Source organism: Anomalospiza imberbis, chromosome 17, assembly GCF_031753505.1.
Source record: "Anomalospiza imberbis isolate Cuckoo-Finch-1a 21T00152 chromosome 17, ASM3175350v1, whole genome shotgun sequence".
Lineage (NCBI taxonomy): Eukaryota > Metazoa > Chordata > Aves > Passeriformes > Viduidae > Anomalospiza > Anomalospiza imberbis.
Genome location: NC_089697.1, coordinates 6,513,654 through 6,532,489, shown reverse-complemented (window position 1 = coordinate 6,532,489; position 18,836 = coordinate 6,513,654). Strand labels below are relative to the sequence as shown.

Genomic DNA, 18,836 nt, shown 5'->3' with positions numbered 1-18,836 from the left:
CACAGCTACCTTCCATGATTTGGGCAGCTGCTGCTGACAAGTCTCCCTGGTGAAGAGCTCACATACTTGCTGCACCCCTGTGCTGGGTTTATGTTGCAGGGTAACAAAGGTCACAACAACCTATCGTCATGCCCAGAGCCCCACCTGGACAAAATCTGCAAAAGATTTTGACAAAATCTTGATTGTGACAAATCAGCTCATGTTCAGGACTAAAAACAGACCCTGAGGAAGACGCCTTTGCAAGCAATCTCTGCTGCTTCATTTTTTAATTAAGACAGTGTTTGGAATTAGGAAAAGAAAGGGTAAACAGCAGATCCCCATGGACCAAGAGCTGACTGGAATCCAGGCCAGACGTCCAGAGATAATTTTATTGGTGGCATTAAACTGAGTTATGAGGTTTTTACAATCCAGCCACTTATGAGAAATCTATTAACAGTAACTGGACAGGCAGAATGCATCTTGACAGAGAGCAGCATGGGCATTAATTGGGACAATCCATAATGGGACAGGCCCCCGGAAAGGTTTCATCAGCTGCTTTCATTTGTTTCCTACAATTTTTGCTTAGAATCAGCAAAGTCATGTCCCCCCTCTGCAAAAAGAAAAAAGCCGTCCATTAATCGGCTAATGAAATATGAAAATGTTTATGGGCCATTCAATCTTCCAAACTGCAGTTCTATAATCCACCTTTCAGACATACAGCTCTACCAGCAAGAATTTATACCAGAGCTGCCTCTTTTTTTACGATGCCTTCATTATATTTGTCTTGTTAGATACAGTTTATGTATTTATTTCACAAGTGAGGGACCCACACGTTAGGCAATTCAATGCATTTTGCACAACATTCACAAATTACTGCCCATGGTGACAGGTCTCTCAAGGCTTGCCTGGAAGGAGACCTTCACTCAGCTCACTAATAGGGCTGTGAGCCCAGCAGAGTCTGGGACCACCGTGATGGCTTTGGCTGCAAACGTGCCTATGGGGTGGTCACCCCGCCCTGGCCACCTGCAGCATCCTGCCCTGGTCTGTGGAGATGGTCATCCCATCCTGGCCATCCAGTCCCAACCCTCCCCGCTGGCTGGTAGAGAGCTTGCTGCCCTCTTCACTTTATCATCCTCTCCCAGTTCTCACTGCTACTCCGTGAGCTTTTCAGAACGAAGAAGGAGCACCAGGTCTGTACAGCGCTGGCAGCAGAAACCTGCATTTTCTGCTGAACACCGGGCTCATGATTAATAATTAGGCTAGAGATAAAGCATCCAGCACCACATTGAGCTCTCAGCACATCCTCTTCATATATTTGCTCATCACTGACTGCTCGGAGCAGACACCAGCATCCCTGCATACAGGAATGCTAGGAAGAAAAATGGAGCCTGGGCTCAAGGGGCTGTAGAGATTGATTTACAGGGGAAGATTAAAAGAGCTAAATCTGTGCTGCTTGGCTAAACAACAACTAATGGGGGAGGGCCAGATCACAGACTACAGAAATGCGAGGGGAGATGCCACAGACCCGACCACATCCCAGGGATGTTCTCTCCTCCCTGTTACAGCAGGCAGGCTTGGGGAGCACCGCTCTCCCACCCAGCCTCAGGGCTCCCTCCACCCCTGGGCATGGCAGGAGACTGAAGTCTCTCAGCTCTGGCACACGCTGGGCCCCACGAGCAGAGGGACCACCCAGCCCTGCCTGCAGCTCAGCCCCAAGCAAGGGCAGCAGTGTCTGCAGAACTGGGACATCCAGCAGGCGGACAATGGGCAGATCTGTTCCATTTGTTAAACAAAAATTGTTTCCTTGTCCTAAAAGACTACAACCAGAATTCTTATGAAGCCATTAATTACATACTAATAATTAAATCAAAATTAAATATGAACAGAGGTGCACATTCCTTATTAAAAGCAATTAAACAGAAAGCACAGATACACAAATAAAAATGACTCTGGGGCTAGAAAAGAAAGAAAATCAAATAAAAACTAGCCCGTAATAAAGGCGCACTCTGTTTGCTCCAACTCATAAAGCCCGAGTTCATCAATTTTCTTTAAATATTAGCAACTTAATTAAATCTGCTTTTTTTCCCTTTAATCCTCTCCTCTATCTAAAATAGATCTGTCCACATGCAGAAGTTTGTAACTAGTGCTGACCCCATAATTCTATTTAAAAAACCTAAAGAAATCCACATCAAACTGACAGCAGCCTCAGGGGAAATTACAGTTCAGAAGAAGGATTAGCTAGAGAACCCAGATTTTATGGAAATGGTATCGGCCCTGCAAAAAGCACACGTAGGTGTGTGAGAGGCATCCACAGAGGGCAAGCCCCAGCTACTCTGCAGGGTTCCCCAGTGCAGGAAGGCTCTGGACCCACAGACTGTGCTAAGAGGGCTGGCACACTGCTGGGGACAAAGAGTGTCCCAGGCGAGCACTCCATCCTCTCCCAGCACCAGGAAAAGCCTGGCCCTGCTGGCTTTCAGCCCTGGGGACCACAGGCTGCGATGTCAGTGCCGCTGTTGTGAGCCGGGCGGGTGATTTGGTGGCTGATGTGGAAAGGGGCTGTAAAACGGGTGAGTTGTAGGTTTCGGTTCAGTTGGAGCGAGGCATTGCCAGGCCTGTGACAGGGCCCGGTGCCTCCACTGCTCCCAGGGGAGCCATGAATTAGCTGTGCCTGCTCCGAGGGCGGCGGAGGAGCGCGGCTTTGAGTGTCTGCTGAAACGGACACAAATCACCGCTGAAATCCCTGCTGGCCCCCAGCCAAGAAACCCATTTTCAAGCTCCTCCAGACTCATGCCCAGACGGCTGAGGCCATCAGACAGCCCTGCTGTACAAGCTCTTGGGCACTTTCCTTTGGGGTGAGCCCATGCCTCCAGCTCTAGCTGGATTGTAGCGTGTTCCTCTGACTGGTCCCAACAGCCTTCCCCCAAATACAAACACCACATCTGCCTGACACGTGGGGAAGCTGCTTCTCCAAAGCTCCCAGAAAAGGATAAAGCTCAGCAACCCCAAGGTGAAATGCTCCTTCAGCCTCAGGACACCAGGAGTGGAAGGAGCAGAGGTCCATGTCCAGCCTTCCCAGGAGGTCACACACCAGGGAAGTGTGGTGAGCTCCCACCTGCAGACCCAGTCCTGCCCAGCAAGGCATTGCCACCTGCCAGCAGCTCCCACAGAGACAGGGCTTCTTGCACCCACCCCCAGACATCACAAGAAGCCAGTATACGATTGTGAGAACACAAATGTAAATCTTGGTGTGTCCTGTTATCATCTCTGGGAGCACATTGACCTCAGCACCCCCAGCAAGGACCAGGCTCCTGCCATTGCAGTCCACAGAGTATTTCTCTAGCCAGGCTCCCATGAACAACCTTCACATGAGCCTTCTCTCTGCTCAGCACTGCCAGCATGTCCACCCTGCCCCTAGCTCTGTCAGCCCCATGGAGACATCAGGTCAGCTTACCTTCCCCACATACAGCGGCTCCGTGCCCGTGTACTCCTCCACCACAAAGAACTGATTCCAGACCCAGCCACGCTTCACTCGCCCGCTGGCCAGCAGTGCAGGATCCCCGGGCTCCCCGAGGCCAGGGCCCTCCACCGCCGTGTGCATGGCCCAGGACCCCAGCTCCTGGATGGCGCAGAACAGCAGCAGCATGGTCCACGAGAAGCCCTGCAGACCCTTCGCCATGGCACTCTAGGAGGCTGCATGAGCAGGAGCTTCTGGATGTGCAGCCAGCATCCTTTAGGGAAAAGTAGGAGGAAAGTCCACACTAGCAGCGTGAGGCTGCCCGGTCAACGCAGAGCATCCCCGTCCCTGCTGCATGCCGTGCCCTGCAGCCGGAGCACTCCTGTCCTGCGTGAGTCACATCTGTGACAAGAGGTGTCCCGGACTGCCCGCTGCTGCCGTGGGAGCAGTCAGTGCTGGTGCCTCGCAGGCTGCTCCTGGGTCTCCAGAGCAGAGTCTGGCAGCTGGCATTTGTCCCCCGGGACAGAGCTGCAGGGCTCCGTGCTCGGCTGCCGCCGGTCTCGCTGGGGAAGGGGGCGATGCACAGCCTGCTGCCCACCCCGCCGGCGGGCACACGGGGCACAGACACCCACTGCTGGCATTCACAGGAGAAGAAGGAAAGCTCTTCCACAAAGGTTTTCACAGAGGAGTTAACAGGATGAGCTGCTGTGGCCAACGTCTGCCTGCCCTGTGGCAGCCTGGGACTACTGTGCAAGGGGTGTGGCAGTGCAGGTGTCCGTGCAGTTCACAAGGCCATTTGTAACTCCCATCTCCAGAGGGACACCATCCCAGTGCCTGGTGAAGGGTCCTCTGCCCAGATGATTCCGGTCACTTCCATTCTCTGCTGGCTCACGCAGGGAGGTGCAGGGCAGTCAGCAGCATCTCCAGGAGCCTGGAAAAAGCCAAGGTGTCAGAGCTGGTATGAAAACACAGCCCGATGTCCCCCTGTGCTGCTCCTGCAGCCTTGCTCAGCATCTCCTGTCCTGCCCTGCCCCAGGTGCTCCACAGCAGGGCCAAATCCCACAGGTCCTGCCAGAGCAGGAGACAACAGGGAGGGCTGCAGAGCTCTCAGCACTGCAGACATCTGCTCCAGCAGGGACTCAGAGACCAAGGACCCTGCCGACAAGGGCACCCCTCACCACACGGTCCTGGCTGTTGAGAGGAGTGAGGTCTGTGCCTGAAGGGAGTCACTGGTGACCACCCACACTGTTAGGAGATGTGGAGCAGCATTCCTGGCACAGCACAGCTGCTGGTGCCTGCGCAGGACCAGACCACAGCAGTCCTGCACGGGCAGACAAGGCTCACACTGAGGGATACCAGCCCCTGAGCATGGGAGGTACAGCCTGTGCAGACACTCCTGCAAGCCCTCCCTGCAGAACCTTTCTGTCATCTCACCTCTGCAGCCACGGGCAAGAGAAAAGCATCTGTTCAAGAATTTGCCACCTGGCTGACTCTAAAGGTAACAGTTTGAAAAAGGCCTCTGGTGTAAGCTTCAAGCCATCCTCAAGGCACTACGGGCTGAGACATGAGACCTTTAGCCAAGGGTGCATTGCATCCAGTGAGCACATGGAGAGAAGAAGCCTCATCAGGAGATGGGGATGCAGCATCCATCTCTCCCTGCACCAACGCCCTGAGGTTCCACCAGAGCTCTGCAATACCAGCCACAGCCTGATCTACTCATGAAACATGCACCAGTCTGCAGAATTCATCTCCTGTCAGCTGTTACTCTTAATAGGAGGCAGAAAAAGGGTGAATGGAAATGCAAATGATCCTGGACTAGATGTCCATCTACTCCCCATAAAAAGGGAACTGGACTGTGCTTTGCACAGACCCCTGCATCAATCTGAACAGTTCAGAGGAGGGACAGCTCCCACATATTTCTCCAGCCCTTTCCCTGACTTGCCATTCCCCAGTGTGACTCCACCAATGGGACTTCTTCCCAAACAGGGAATGTCTGCTACACTCTTTGCTGTCTGCATTCACTTGTCTGGACAAACACTTCCCTGAGAACCATGAAGCATCATTCTACACTGCCTGTTTATGGCTCACAAGTTGTGTGTCACACAATGTGCACAAATCTATTCACCAAAAGGTCTCACACACATCCCATCCCATGCACAGATAAGATCACTCATACACGCAGGCTTCTTTTGTCTATTTGTGCCTCACTAGTGTGCACACACATTTCCTCCCCGTGTACACACGCTATATTCCACTCACATGTGCATATCAGCTGTCACATGGGCCAGCCCTGTGCAGTTCATGCTCCAAGGAAGATGGGGTCTCCAGTGTATTTTTATGTTAGCAATCATGGTACAGAAGCAGTAACATTGCTCCCCACCCCTCCTCCTTGCCAGCCCATTTATTATAAAGGTATTTCCACACCAGCCAGGTGAGGTTGTTGGCAATGCCATGACAGTCTTGCAGGCAGGCCTCCCCACAGAGAAGCAATTCCTGTCCCTGCTCCCACAGGGCAGCTGGTGAGGATCCCTATCAAACAACAGAGTATTTAGCACTGCACACTTAGGGGAGCAAGATGACCTGTAGGTGGGGGATGGACTGAGCCATCTCTTTCCACGCAGAGTGTAAAGAAACTTCACAGATCAAATGCAGAGATTGGGGTCCCTGCTCTGGAGCAACGGAGCCGAGGCTGCCCGACGAACAGCAGGCTCCAGAGCAAGACGCTCACAAAAACAGCACAAGTGCAAGTGTGCTTTACCACATTTACCTGGGTATACAGAAGATAAACACAGCAAGGCATAGTGCATCACTGTCACAAACAGCACCTCTCCAAATTCTCACACCTAGGAGATCTCTGGTTATTTTGGAGTAGGTTACCCAGATAGTGAGACATGTCGATAAACTGAGTGGCATAAGCTGTGCCTGAGCAAGAGTTTCAGGTCAGCAGCAAGAGTAAACAGTAAGTGTGGGAAGAATACCCTACCCAGCATCTCTGCCTGTCACTCTGCAGCACTTTTGCAGGCAACACCTCCAGTTGCATCCAAAATCTGAGTACAAATGAGTTGTAGCTGGTAAACTCAACTGCCAGAAAGAGAATTTAAAAAATAATCCATCTGCATGTGGTCTCAGGACAACTATGTCAGCCAGAGCCTTGGGGAGAAGCAGCCACCACCTGCTGAAGTCTCCCATTCTGCCCACCCAGCATCCTGTCCTTGCCATCCAGGAGCAGATCCATCCACACTGATTTATAAAGCCCTGCCAGAAGCCTGACAAGGCAGCAATGCCATTGCCAGGGTGCAGTTCTGCAGCACTGAAGGCCTTCTGAACACATGGGGAGGCTGCAAGGAAGCCAGTCCAATGGAGCAAATCCTGGCACCACAACTAACATCAGCATCCAGGGCCTCCAACCGAGCTGGCACATGAAGGCAGCACATTCCCACTGCCTCCAGAACCCAGCACTCAGGGCACACAGCTGGCAGAAGGCATCAGCACTGGCTCTGTGACAGCGGTAGGAGCCACCTTCACTCCCCTCATCACACCATTTCACACCTCAGCGGCATCTGATTTCCTGCACGACACAGCCACCCCAGGCACACACTGCAGACAGCCCTGTGCACACAGAAAGGGAACTGCTCCTTGTTCAGAAATGGACACTGGGCCACTCTGTCAGCCTGACCAGAGTTACAGCACACCCATGGAAGCAGCACAGTCCCAAACAGTGTCAATAAACCAGTAACAAGAACAGCTTAAATGCACGCACTAAGGCAAGGCAGGAAAGAGGAAGTGAGGGCAGAAGATGCTGCAGTGGGTGAGCTCCACTTGAGCAGAGCTGCTCCCTGGCTGGCAGACAAGCTGGCCCACAGTTCCCAAGGCAACTTGTTCAGCCCAGTTGCATCTGAGCACTCCACAGAGCAGATTCTGCCATGGAGAGGAGAGTCCTGCTGAGCACCCATGGGGCTGGGCTGCGTTGCTGTGGGAAACACAACCTTATGTATAGTCTCAGCTATTGTGCTGTTTTTTATATTTAACAGATTTCTCATCTGAGCTGATATGGTTTGCTGGTGATAGTGTCACATGTCCAAAGTTCAGCTATTCTCAGCTGACCTGTCTGCACGCTCTTCCTGTGGGCAGCAATGCAGGATTGAGTTGCCTCATCCAGGTCCCAGACATCAAAGCCCAACTACAGAAACCTGTGGCGACCTCCAGTCCCCTGCACCACGAAATGTGGGCCCAGAGATACATCTGTAGCCAGGCTCATTGCCGCAAACCAGATCCTTCTTCTCCAGCGACAAATCTTGAGCCTGTGTCTCTTCTGTGACAGCTTCAGGGTCATGTCTCTCCTCAGCAGGCAGAACCTTCTTTCCAGCTGTCACATCACAGACCTCTTGCAGAGGCTGCAAAGCCAAGAGCCCCAAGTCCTACTCATGCCCTTGCAACAGCAGGAGTCAAGACACCCCAGAAGGTCCCATCCACAGGAACCAGGACTAGCACAATATTTATTTCCCAGTGTTATTGAAAACCTTTCACCAACAGCTGGAAGTGCCCCTTCTCTCTGCCACACGAGAGCAGTGGGGCCGTAAATAACCAGTGGGAGCTGCTGCTGCAGCCAGCCCAACCCACGTGCTCCCACATGGCAGCGTGCATGGCAGCACTCACCACACCAAGCAGGTTTCCATGCAGAGTGTGAAGCACCAGACCCTCACACTGCCCCAGGCCCAGGGTGATGTCCCCTCTCCTGCTGCTCTTGCCATCCTGCTTCCAATTATCAGCACAAGTCCGCCCTCCCCTCCCCACAGGAGCTCGTGCAGTTTGTTGGTGTGCATTTGGCACAGCTATACTGTACATCATGTTGACAGTAGAAATTACATCCTGAGCTTATGTTTTACACTGTGCTCTGTCAGAACTCACCGCAGCCCAGTGATCAGGACAAATTGAATAGCATCCCGTCCATGTCAATATTTATTTCATTTTATAAATGCAGGCTGATGCAGGAGAAAGTAGGCAGGGGGAGGGGGAAGAATGCCAGGCAATAGCACACCAGGATAGCAGTGCCCAGTACACCACAGTCCTGCGTTACTGCCCAGGAGCCCAGGGAGGACTGTCCCACCCAGAGGCCAGGGAGCATCCCTGGGACCTCATGCAGTGCTCCCATGCATGTAGCTCTACTGGAAGGGTTGGCACATCAGTACTGCTCCTCTGACAAGCCCTAATAATTGGTAAAAACCACAGAATTGCCCATCACGTACCAGAAGATGCAAATGCAGGGAAAGAGAGCCTTCTCTCCTCACCCCCAGTCTGCAGCCTCAGCAAACATGAACTCGGATGTCCTGCTTTGGCTCCCCACTCCTCCCAGCAGAGTGGCACCAGCCACCAGCACAAGCATCAGGACTGCTCCAGCTGTACAGAACAGCCACGAGGATGCTACAGAGGCTGCTGAGGAGGAAGGCAGGAGCAAGGAACTGCTTGTGCCACCCTCTAGAATGCAGAGCCACAGCATGAATACCAAACACATGAGAGGAGCTCCTTAAAGCTTGGGCTTTCTTCTGCTTTACCACAGCCCTTCCACACCCCAGAGGACACAAGGAGATGAAGGCTGCAGTAGGAGGGTTGCTGGACAGAGGCAATACCTCAGTCCTGACACCCATGGCCCTCCTGCTGCTGGATTAGCTGCCTGCAGAATGAGTTCAAACTAGGAGTGTTGGAGTCCAGGACATCCCTCTGGCTGCCCTGGCTGTCTCGAGACCCTGGCAGGGGACTCGGAGACCTTGGCAAGAAGTCAAAAACACCTGTGGCTTTGATTTTAGCCTGTGGGAGAGGTTGCCAACTCTATATGAGGAATTACAAGCCACAAGGGTTTGAGTAGTGTAATAGGTGAATTGACACAGGGTGAAAAAGTAGAATTTTGGGATTTTTAGAATGTGATTCAGGGATACAAGATGGATGAATTTGGGCGTGTCCTAGCTGTCTTGTCCTTCATGTCTTGGTGTGATGGTGACACTTTTCTATTGGTTTAAGGTAGAGACACACTGTCTAACATAGGTGATGGGTATTGGCACATTATTGTAAACATAATACACGTAATTTCTGATATAAAATGTAGACACAGCCCGGCAGGGCAGGCAGATTGCCATGGCTGCTTTACTAGATGGACCTCAGCAGGTCACAGAAAGAATGTTATAGATAACGAAAAATAAACTACCTTGAGAACTCGATCCTACACGTTTTCAGACCCCTTCTTTGGCTGCACGGGCTGGGAAATGAGGACTTTTACAATACTGGGGTCAGCCCAGCATTGAGACCCCAAGATAGGAGCACCCCTTACACAGCTCCAGCCCCACTACCCAGCAAAGCCAAGGAAGGAGCAGACAGCAGCACAGCAGGGACAGTCCTTGGGGGGGGCACAGCAGTGGCTGCCAGCACTGGCATGCAGAATCCCAACCCCATGGCTGAAAACTGGGAGCTTGTGGACTCCCCATGCTGCCAGAGAGCTGCTCCTTACAATGTGCTCTCCCAAGGGCAGACCATGCAGGGACCAAGGGGGCATGAGAAGAGCTGTGGTGTGCCTGCATCCCCAAGGTCTGGAGCAGGTATCTCTCACCTGTCACGAGGAAGCCACACAGGTCCAGCACAGCTCTGCCAGCTTGGGCACTGACCACAGCTACCTCACAGGGAGGCTGCAGAGAAGAGCATGGGGAGATGTAAGAGACAGGCTGCAGATGCAGACAGAGCTCAGTCACAGCTTTGTCAGTGGTTTGCAGCTCTGCTTCCAACAGGAAGGACTACAGCACCTTTGGATACAACCCAGGATAGAAAGTCAGGACAAAAGCTCCTACTTGACTCCCAGCAAGCAGCCATAAGTGACCCACTGTTAGAGTAGCAAGAAGAGCTGTTTCACACCAGCTTGTTCCCAGAACATGCAAACTTATCTGGAGACCCTTTCTAAAGAGTGGGGCCAACCTCCAGCACCAACCAGCCCCCTGCATTCTCTGCCCAACTCCTTCTGACCCCACTGTGCCTTTACCTGAGAGCTCAGAGGGTGTGCGCTGGCTCCAGCACCATCCACACGTGTCAGCTGTGTGACCTCAAGGGAACAGCTGAAGCCACAGCAGGCACAAGAGCAGCTCTGGGGGTCAAATTAGTGCCAGCTCCGTCTACTCCCCACAGGGAGCCCACCTGCCTCACATCTGAGAGCATGGGCAGCACAACAGCCCAGCCTCAGACAGCCCTTGCTGGGAGATGGGGCAGAAAAAAGCAGCAATTACTCCAACAGCAATTCTTTTCCAGCACTGCCTACAGTGCAGCACGGGCTGTGACCATGTCTTCTCCCGTTAAACAGGATTCAAATCCGCTTAAAGCTCTCCTTCCTGGGAAAAGGAACAGCCTGGCTAGAGCACACTCCCCAGATCTGTTGTATGGAGGTAGTACAAGCATGGCTAGGCTGCTGCAAAGCTTTAAGATGGCTCATAATCTCCAAGCCTAGGGCTAAGACATGAACTCAGGCTCTCTGGAGCTCACTTTCTCTACTGGATATTGTAAGACAAGATGAAGCAAAGATGAAACTTTTTTCCCTTTTATAAACTTCTCCTCAAAATATAGAGACCAGAGATGAGGCAATCTTGCCAGACATAAAATACTGTCAACTCCAGGCCAGGCAGGTGTATCACAATCAAGCTTCCAGCATCCCAAATGCTGTCTCTTGACAAGAGATGTCAGTACCACACCAAGCACCTTGGCCAAGCACCGACCCATATCCCCACAACCTCCCACAGCTCCTCTCCAGCATTCAAGAGGCACCTCGGGATTACTCCTTTGGGCTGGACAATGGAATGCTCAGGGCACCGAGCTCCCTGCCCCACAGGGAATACTCTGCAGTTTTAGAACACCAGGGACCAACAACACAACCTGGCTGCAGCCCCCACAAACCAGTGTCCTTGACTGGAAAACATGAACGCACATCACTAATTCTGTAAGGGATGGCAGCACTGCTGAGAGAAAAGGTGTGGGATGCCCAACTCACATCAAGACAGATGATGGTCACAGCCACTGCACTGCAAGCTCCCATTCCACAGCAGATCCCACCAGTGCCACTTAAGCCTCAATGTTCAGATAAAGCTGGACACAGTACCGGAACACTGGTGCCACAGAGAGCACCTGGAAGCTAGACAGGTTTTTGCCACTGCAAGTTCTGGAACTCCCATTGCACCCTCTGCTGAAATGGATCCTGCAGAAGGCAGACTCTAACCCAGTGTCCTTTCCAGAATATCACCAAATTTTGCCAATCAAGCGAGAGATGGCAAGAGATATTAACCTGGATAGCACATAGCATCACACTGTGTACAAATGGTGGAGATCAGTGGCAAAAGGATTCAAAACTGCAGAGGCTTTTGAATGAAGATATTTAAATTACTTTTGTCTTTACTTACACAGTGAAAGAGTCATGTAACCAGTTACTGGATAAGCATATCCCAAATGCAAGTCCAGACTGTGCAAGGCAACATTTGGTAGCAATCTGCCTTTCAGCAAGTCTTCAGCCTTGATAGAGAGCACAGAAGACAGACAGACAATGATAAAATCAAGTTCTCTCTCTGATGTAACCATAGCCTCAGCTTTGACAACAGGGCAGAAAACCCATTATCCGTAGTAAAAGTTTAGTCATGCTTATTTTTGAAGCAAATCTCTGGATTTCCTCTTTCTGCTTCCTTGGAACTATTCTCTCAGCAAGGAACTCCTACATCTGCCTTTCTTCTCAGATCAACTTGCATACGGTTAAGAAAAGTTGTTTTGGCAGAGGACTGTGTACCTACACAATGCTCAGGTCTCTATGACTAAACATGCCTCTTTCTCCCTTCTTTTTAAATTGCTTTAAGTTTAATTATTGTCCCCTTTGATGCTGCCTTAAGAAATTATAATAGAAAAATGAGGCAACTGCCAGAGCAGGAGCTATTCACAACCTTTTGACTTCTCATGCAGTCACTTTCTGCTATCAGACACACTGTGAGGAACAGTATTTGTTAAAGCTCTCACACAAGCATTGTTTGGAAAGAAGTATTTTCAAAGTTTAGAAGGGTTTTTTTTTCCTCCAAATCTTCTCTAGTCCAAGTTTCAAAGAAATTTTAATTGCAAAGAAAATCTCAACATTTGCCCTAGGGAAGAGGTTTTTACAGCCAGAACGGTCTCGCTCTGCAGCAATTCTTTTCCAAATATGGAATTTTCATGCCTTGTCTAAGTGAATACAATACTTTTAATTTGTCTTTAAAAACATTCTGTGAGAGGAGGTGGAAGCAGCCATCACAGCACCTCTGTCACAACTTCTGAGATGGACAGAGCTCTTCCTGCTGTGTTGAGAGAGCTCTAGAGCTCAGACCAAGCCTTTCATTTTAGGATCTGGACAGAGAGCTGTATCTGAAAGTCATTCCCTTACAAACACCCTGCATAAAGTCAGAAGTTGTATCCCTAAAAGAGCCACATCTTTTATGCCCCAGCACCTCCTGAGGAGCCTCAAGTGCTCTTGTGCAGTGGGGCAGAGAACCCTCACCAGCCTCCCCTGCCAGAGCTGCACCTGTGGCACAGCCCTGGGACACACAGGGACCACCATCACCCCCCTCCTTGCCTCCTGCTGCCACTTCTTTGGGCCCTGAACACCAGCAAAAGTGACAAGAAAGGAAAGGCATGAGCCCAAAACAGGACAGGTGGAAACAAAGCTGATGGCCCAGACAACGGGCCATTTGGATAGGAATTAAAGAACAAAGTAAAATAAGAAAAGCACAAAATGGAATTCTTCCGCTTTGACAAATGTGGAGGGAATTGGGTTCTTTTGAGCCAATGTTTGGCAGATGCATGAATTATTTATCATTCAATACTGTGTGATTAAATGGAAAATTGAAGATGTTCATAGCTTAGTCTGAAACTTTCTACCTCTTGTGAAAGACTCCTCAAATTCCTACACAGAATAACAAGTGGATATTATACTGAGTCAGAAAGGTTCAAAGAAACCTCCTTCAATTTGCTTCTCAAGGTTCAAGGTCACGTTCAGACTCAGTTCTCTGCTGAAATAAATACTATGGCAGGCACACATCACTTTCAGGAAGGTCTCTTGCTGCTGCTCACTCTTCTTCCCTATACATCTTAATCCTCTTAGCAATTTTGTCCTTGGAAATCCCTCAGTCTTCGTGACAGGAGATCTGCAACCTCTCTTCACAGAACGCATGAGCCCGAGGAAGTCCCTTCCCCTGACAGCACACAGTCATTTTGAGAATAAGACCAGGCCCCCACAGGATCCTCCACAATGAAGCTGAGAGGTTGTGAGGGAGGACAGGAGAGCAGCAAAAAACCAGGACAAGACTGGGGGGCTGCACCTGCAGTTTTCACAGTACTTTTCTGCAGTGTAACAAAATCATCTGGTTGAGCACAGCTCAGATTAGAAGCCCATACCAACTTTCTACTGCAGATACCTCTTTGGGTGCCTTTGGTCCAAGCTAAGTGGCTTCCTCAGCACCTCAAGACAAGCCTGCAGCAATAAACAGCTGTTAGGAAGGTGGAAGAATGAGTGTAATTAGTCTCCTTAATGCCAATTTCAGCCTGATCTCTCACACTTAAGAAAACTGTTACAACGATTTTCTTTTTTTCAGAGGAGCTCATTAAATAAAAATTAGAAACAAGATAGTATAATGGGTAAGAAAATTGTTTCTGCAATATCCTGCTAAAATCCAACACTGCCCTGCCTACAGACAGGCTTTTTTGGTTTGGAAGAAGATGCTCCAAACCTTCCTGCTCCCCAGGAATTCCTAAGCACCAGGAAGAAAAGAAGGAATCTGGGTACCACAGGAATTTAGGAACCTGAAGCAGAATGGTGCACAGCCTCATCTCCCAAAGAGGAGGCAAACATGCTTTGCTAAGACACAGCACTGTGCAGAACATTCCACCACAGCCGGCAGAAATCCCTGGCAGCTGAGTCTCCAACACAGGCAGTGCATTTTGGCCAAGTCTGTTTGAAAGCCAATGTCTCCAAGTGGAGCACAGCAAGGAAAGGGGCTGCCCAGATGATCAGAGCTCTCCTAGTCCCTTCCTGGGTCCCTAAGGCTGCACCTTGAGCACAAACAGGTCAGCAGTGAGCAGCATTCTTGAGAACAAGCCCCAGAGAATCACAGCCCCACAGAAGTCTCTGGATGGTCATCCTGGTAGACACCCACTGAAAACAAAGCCCATCTCTCCCTCACAAAGAACAAACAGGAGAGACCAGAGCTTCTTGCTGGGCCAGGGACCTACGCACTGGAGCAGATGTGCCAGGAATACTCAGAGCACAGCATCTGCCCATGAACTGTAGATAGCATCCTCCTGCAAAATAAAGGACTGACCTCCTTGTAAGCAACTTGCAGACAACAGCAACAGGCTAAATTTTGCATTCAACCATTAATGATTGATGCATTATTTATCTGGAATCATTTGCTTCATTCTACTAATCACATCACCACTACCAGCTCCTGACAATGAACAGTGCTTACAGTCCTGTCCCAGGAGTCGCTCCCTGCCCAGAGCAACTCAACCAGAAGCTTGGTGGCCTCAGGGCTATTTCACCTCCCCAGGAAAACATCCAGCCTTTGCCAAAAGCTGCTCACTGCCCTGTAGACACTAGGAGCCACATAGCCTCTGATGGCCAGCCTCTGGCACTGGTGCACACTGCCCCATGTCCAGAGGGAGCTGCTGAAACCAGCTCCTGTCCACCAAGGGCTCACTTGCAGTCAGAAGAAACCAGCACCAAACTCACTCTTCTCCTGCCCTGAGTCCCTCTTGCACTTTGAGCCCAGCCTACTGCCGTGGTTTAACTGCAGAACAAAGTAGCTATAATGAGTTTCTGCACAATTCACACGTCAATGGCCCAACTTGGGCCCCACCAAGAAGCCCTTCCTTCAAGGGCTAACAGCCCCAAAAAGAGAACCCACATGGAAACCAGATGTCCCTGGAGCAGAGCAGCCGTTTGTCCCCTAAGTGCCACAGCTCAGAACATCCCAATTGTGTCCCCCAAGCACTCCTGTGCAACCACTTTGCAGGCAAAACCCACACAGCAGAGGGCACGGACACCTTTCCCCAGAGGAACCAGTCCTTTGGGAATGGACCAAGTCTGGATGGGGGCTCTGGAGACAGGGACAGAGAGACCACATGTCGCAGGTCACTTGCATGCAAATGAAGAAGCATTTTAGCATCCAGTCTTGTAGAAATCAAATTTTGATACCCTTTCATGGCCACTAAATTCTGTTCACAAAGACCAAGAAAAAAAAAAGGAAGCAAAAGCCTTAATAAATGCTGGAAGAGCTGGGAGCTCACACCAGCTCCCAGCCCAGCGTAGCTCAGGGATTATCTAGGCAATAGTTTATTTTTCTCTCCAGTATCATTTTCCCAGCTTGATCTCTACTGTCGCAGTATGATGGTTTCACCCCATTAGCCTTGCTTAAAAAAGTGATCCCAGGACTGTGAGTGTTATTGCCCACATAAATCAGGAGGCTTTGAATATGGAGCACCTTTAAATAAACAGCTGATGGAAGTGAAGTTCCGGGATCATTATTAATAGCTTTTCATTTCTGTGTCCGCTGTGCTGTGACATTCTTTCCCAGCAGAAAGCCTCCGCTTCCTATCCCCAGTACATCTGATCCCATGAGTCCTCCAGCCAGAATGAATGACTGTACCTTTGTGTTAATTGCATCGCCCGTTCCACAAATGGAATACTAATATTAACTAGCAAGAGGAGGAGAGTTTGCAGAGCAGGAGTGATGGGACAGTTTACAAAGAGACACACCAGTCCCACTGCCTTTTCCAGGGCTGGTCCTTCCTCCTCGCCTCGAGGAAGGGCAAATCTTCCAACACAGTAAATGCTACAACAGGTGACGAGGTCCTATTCAATTTCTGTCCTGTCTGAAGTGCCTTGTACTGGACAGACACCAATTTTCTCTGCTCTGCCAGCAATACTATACCTTTCACAAACCCCCTGTAAGCAGAATGATGCCACTCTCCACATTCCAAACAGCTTCAGGATGAGTTCAAAGCAATATACACCCTTGGAGAAGCAGCCACCACAGAGCAGCCCCAACAGAACTTACAGGTACTGTTCAAAAATCTCACCTGACCAGATCCAGTTCATTTTTCTCCAACATGACTTCTCCAGGAGAAATCACTCTCCTCCTCCCCCTTCACCTATCAGGGACTCTCCTGAGCACTGCAGGAAGGTACAGAGCAACAAGGGGCAGACCTAAGGGCAGCAACACCTAACACCACCCACTTCCCTTTCCCAGGGTGATGAACCTGGGACAGGACTAGACATCTCATCAAGAAGAATCTTGGCCACCCACTCTGGGAGCACCTGGCTTTGCTCTCTGCTGCCAGCACTGACACATAGGTGCTCCCAGGTGGAATTCCCAAAGTCTTCATGTGCAGGACCCAGAGCTGCCAACTCTGCTGCATCCGCAGATGACATCTTCCCCCAGGTCTGTGGAGAGACCAACTTTCTCCTCAGAAAGTGTGCTCAGGCTCTCTGAGGCACTTTGCCCAAAGAAAGAAGGAAATGACCCTGCTGACAGCCAGCTCCAACAAAGTGACCGATGTAAGCGCTGGCAGAAATGCTCCACAGTGGTCCATGGTGCCCAGGAAAAGGCTGGCACAGGTGTTACAGCCCCTTTACTGCAGGGACAAAAACAGAGGGTCCTTCTGCCACAGCCCACCCCCATCTCCTTCTCCTGTTCTTGAGTCTGACCTGCCTTGAGGTCATGCTGCTCAAAGAGAAATCACAGGGGAAGCAAATATCCCAAACCAGCCTGTTGCTGTTTGCAGGGACAGACTTTGCAACAGACGTTTGCTGTACATAAACTCAAAGGGCTGCAAAGAGCAGCAAACCACAGGAACAGGTGATGGCTTTTGATTTTACTGCTTGCTCTTTTCCCAAATCCAGCTCTCAGCAAGGAGATTTGGGACACAGGCATAAATAACAGAAGGTTCACCTATGAGAAAGCTGAAGTGGAAGCATCAGAAAACTGGAGTGTGGCTGAACAAGGTTGAAAGAGACCACTACACACAGGAAGTACATTCCTTGGAGGACCTGAAGAGGAACAAAAAGTGTTAAATGTGTCTCCTGATTTCAGAGTCCTTTGCTAGCTATGGTCTGAGTTGTGATGGACTAGCACAGCAGAGATACATTCCTCATGACAAGCCTGTGGGTCTCTGGATATGATTCTGCAAGCCAGATACAGCACCAGCCTTCCTTCTGCAAGAAACTCTGACCACTTTGTCAAGTGAGGGAAAAGATTTGATTCCTCCTCCACAAAGTTGGATTTGATTCCTCCTCCAGCTTGCAGACAACAGCAACAGGCTACATTTTGCTGTATTTGCAGACTGTGAACCAGCATCTAGCAGCCACAGAGGGCCTTCAAGCACAGGAAATACAGTGGGTATCGCATATGCAAAGCTCAGTGCATCACTAGAAACACTGCTTTCCAACCACCAGACTTCAGCATCCCATTGAAGCATCACCTCTCAGCAGAGGCCAAATGTGCAAATTGCAGTTGAAAGGGAGAACATTTCTGAAAGCTTGAAGCACGTGAACACAGCAGACTGGAACAGAATCTGCAAGTAGCTTCACTTTAATGTCACTACCAAACCAACAGCACAAAGAGGAAGGGACAGACTGGGAGCCCTGGGAACAACCACTCTGCTCAGCACAACTGATAAAGAGGGATTAATCATTCAGTTCCCCCATCAGGCACAGGGGTTCAGGGCTTTGGTGTAAAACTCCACCAAACAAGACTGGCATCTTCACTTCTGACATTCCTGATGGACAGAGGACGCAGCGTGAGGTTTTGCACAGGCCTTATTTCACAATCCAGCCCTTTGCCTCTGACACTCCTGGAAATCGTGAGACTGTGAGAATCTTCTCAACCCAGCACACAGGCTTTGAAGGGTCTTTCCTCATGTATCTGCACAAAGCTGAGACCTTGGGGCCTTGCATGTAGGTTCTAATATTATTATCAAAAGGAATAAAGAGGAACATGGTGAAGTAAGAGGCAGCAAAGCAGCCCAGGCAACAAAGGGAGAAAGAAAGAGAGAGATTACAGTAGCAACAGGGAGGACAGAAAAGCAAATGGACAAAGTGCATGGGAAAGAATAGAATGAAGGAGATATACATACACGTGAGCAAGTAGGATTGTGCTGGAACGTGTGGGAGTGTGGGCGTGCAGCAGAGGGCACAGACACTCACACAGGCAGGTGCAGCCATTTGCAGCCCCCAGTCCTCCTGCCCCACCCCAGGCTGGCAGCCTGGCACTGCTTCAGCGCGGGATCTCCCTGAGAGCACCCAGGGCACACGCAGGACTCCCCTGACCCACCCTCTCCATTCAGTACAGCAGCCACTCTGACAGAGAAA

General features: G+C 50.4%; 1 protein-coding gene across 3 annotated transcripts in view; it reads right to left on the bottom strand.

The window, feature by feature from the left end:
- CDH22 (cadherin 22) overlaps positions 1-18,836 on the bottom strand; it is a 77,221-nt gene that overhangs the window by 47,485 nt on the left and 10,900 nt on the right. For all 3 annotated transcript variants that reach the window (XM_068207640.1, XM_068207642.1, XM_068207641.1), the window contains exon 2: positions 3,431-4,364. In XM_068207640.1, the coding sequence (XP_068063741.1) occupies positions 3,431-3,655 (225 nt within the window). In that variant the 5' untranslated portion in view covers positions 3,656-4,364. The remainder of the gene's footprint in view (positions 1-3,430; positions 4,365-18,836) is intronic.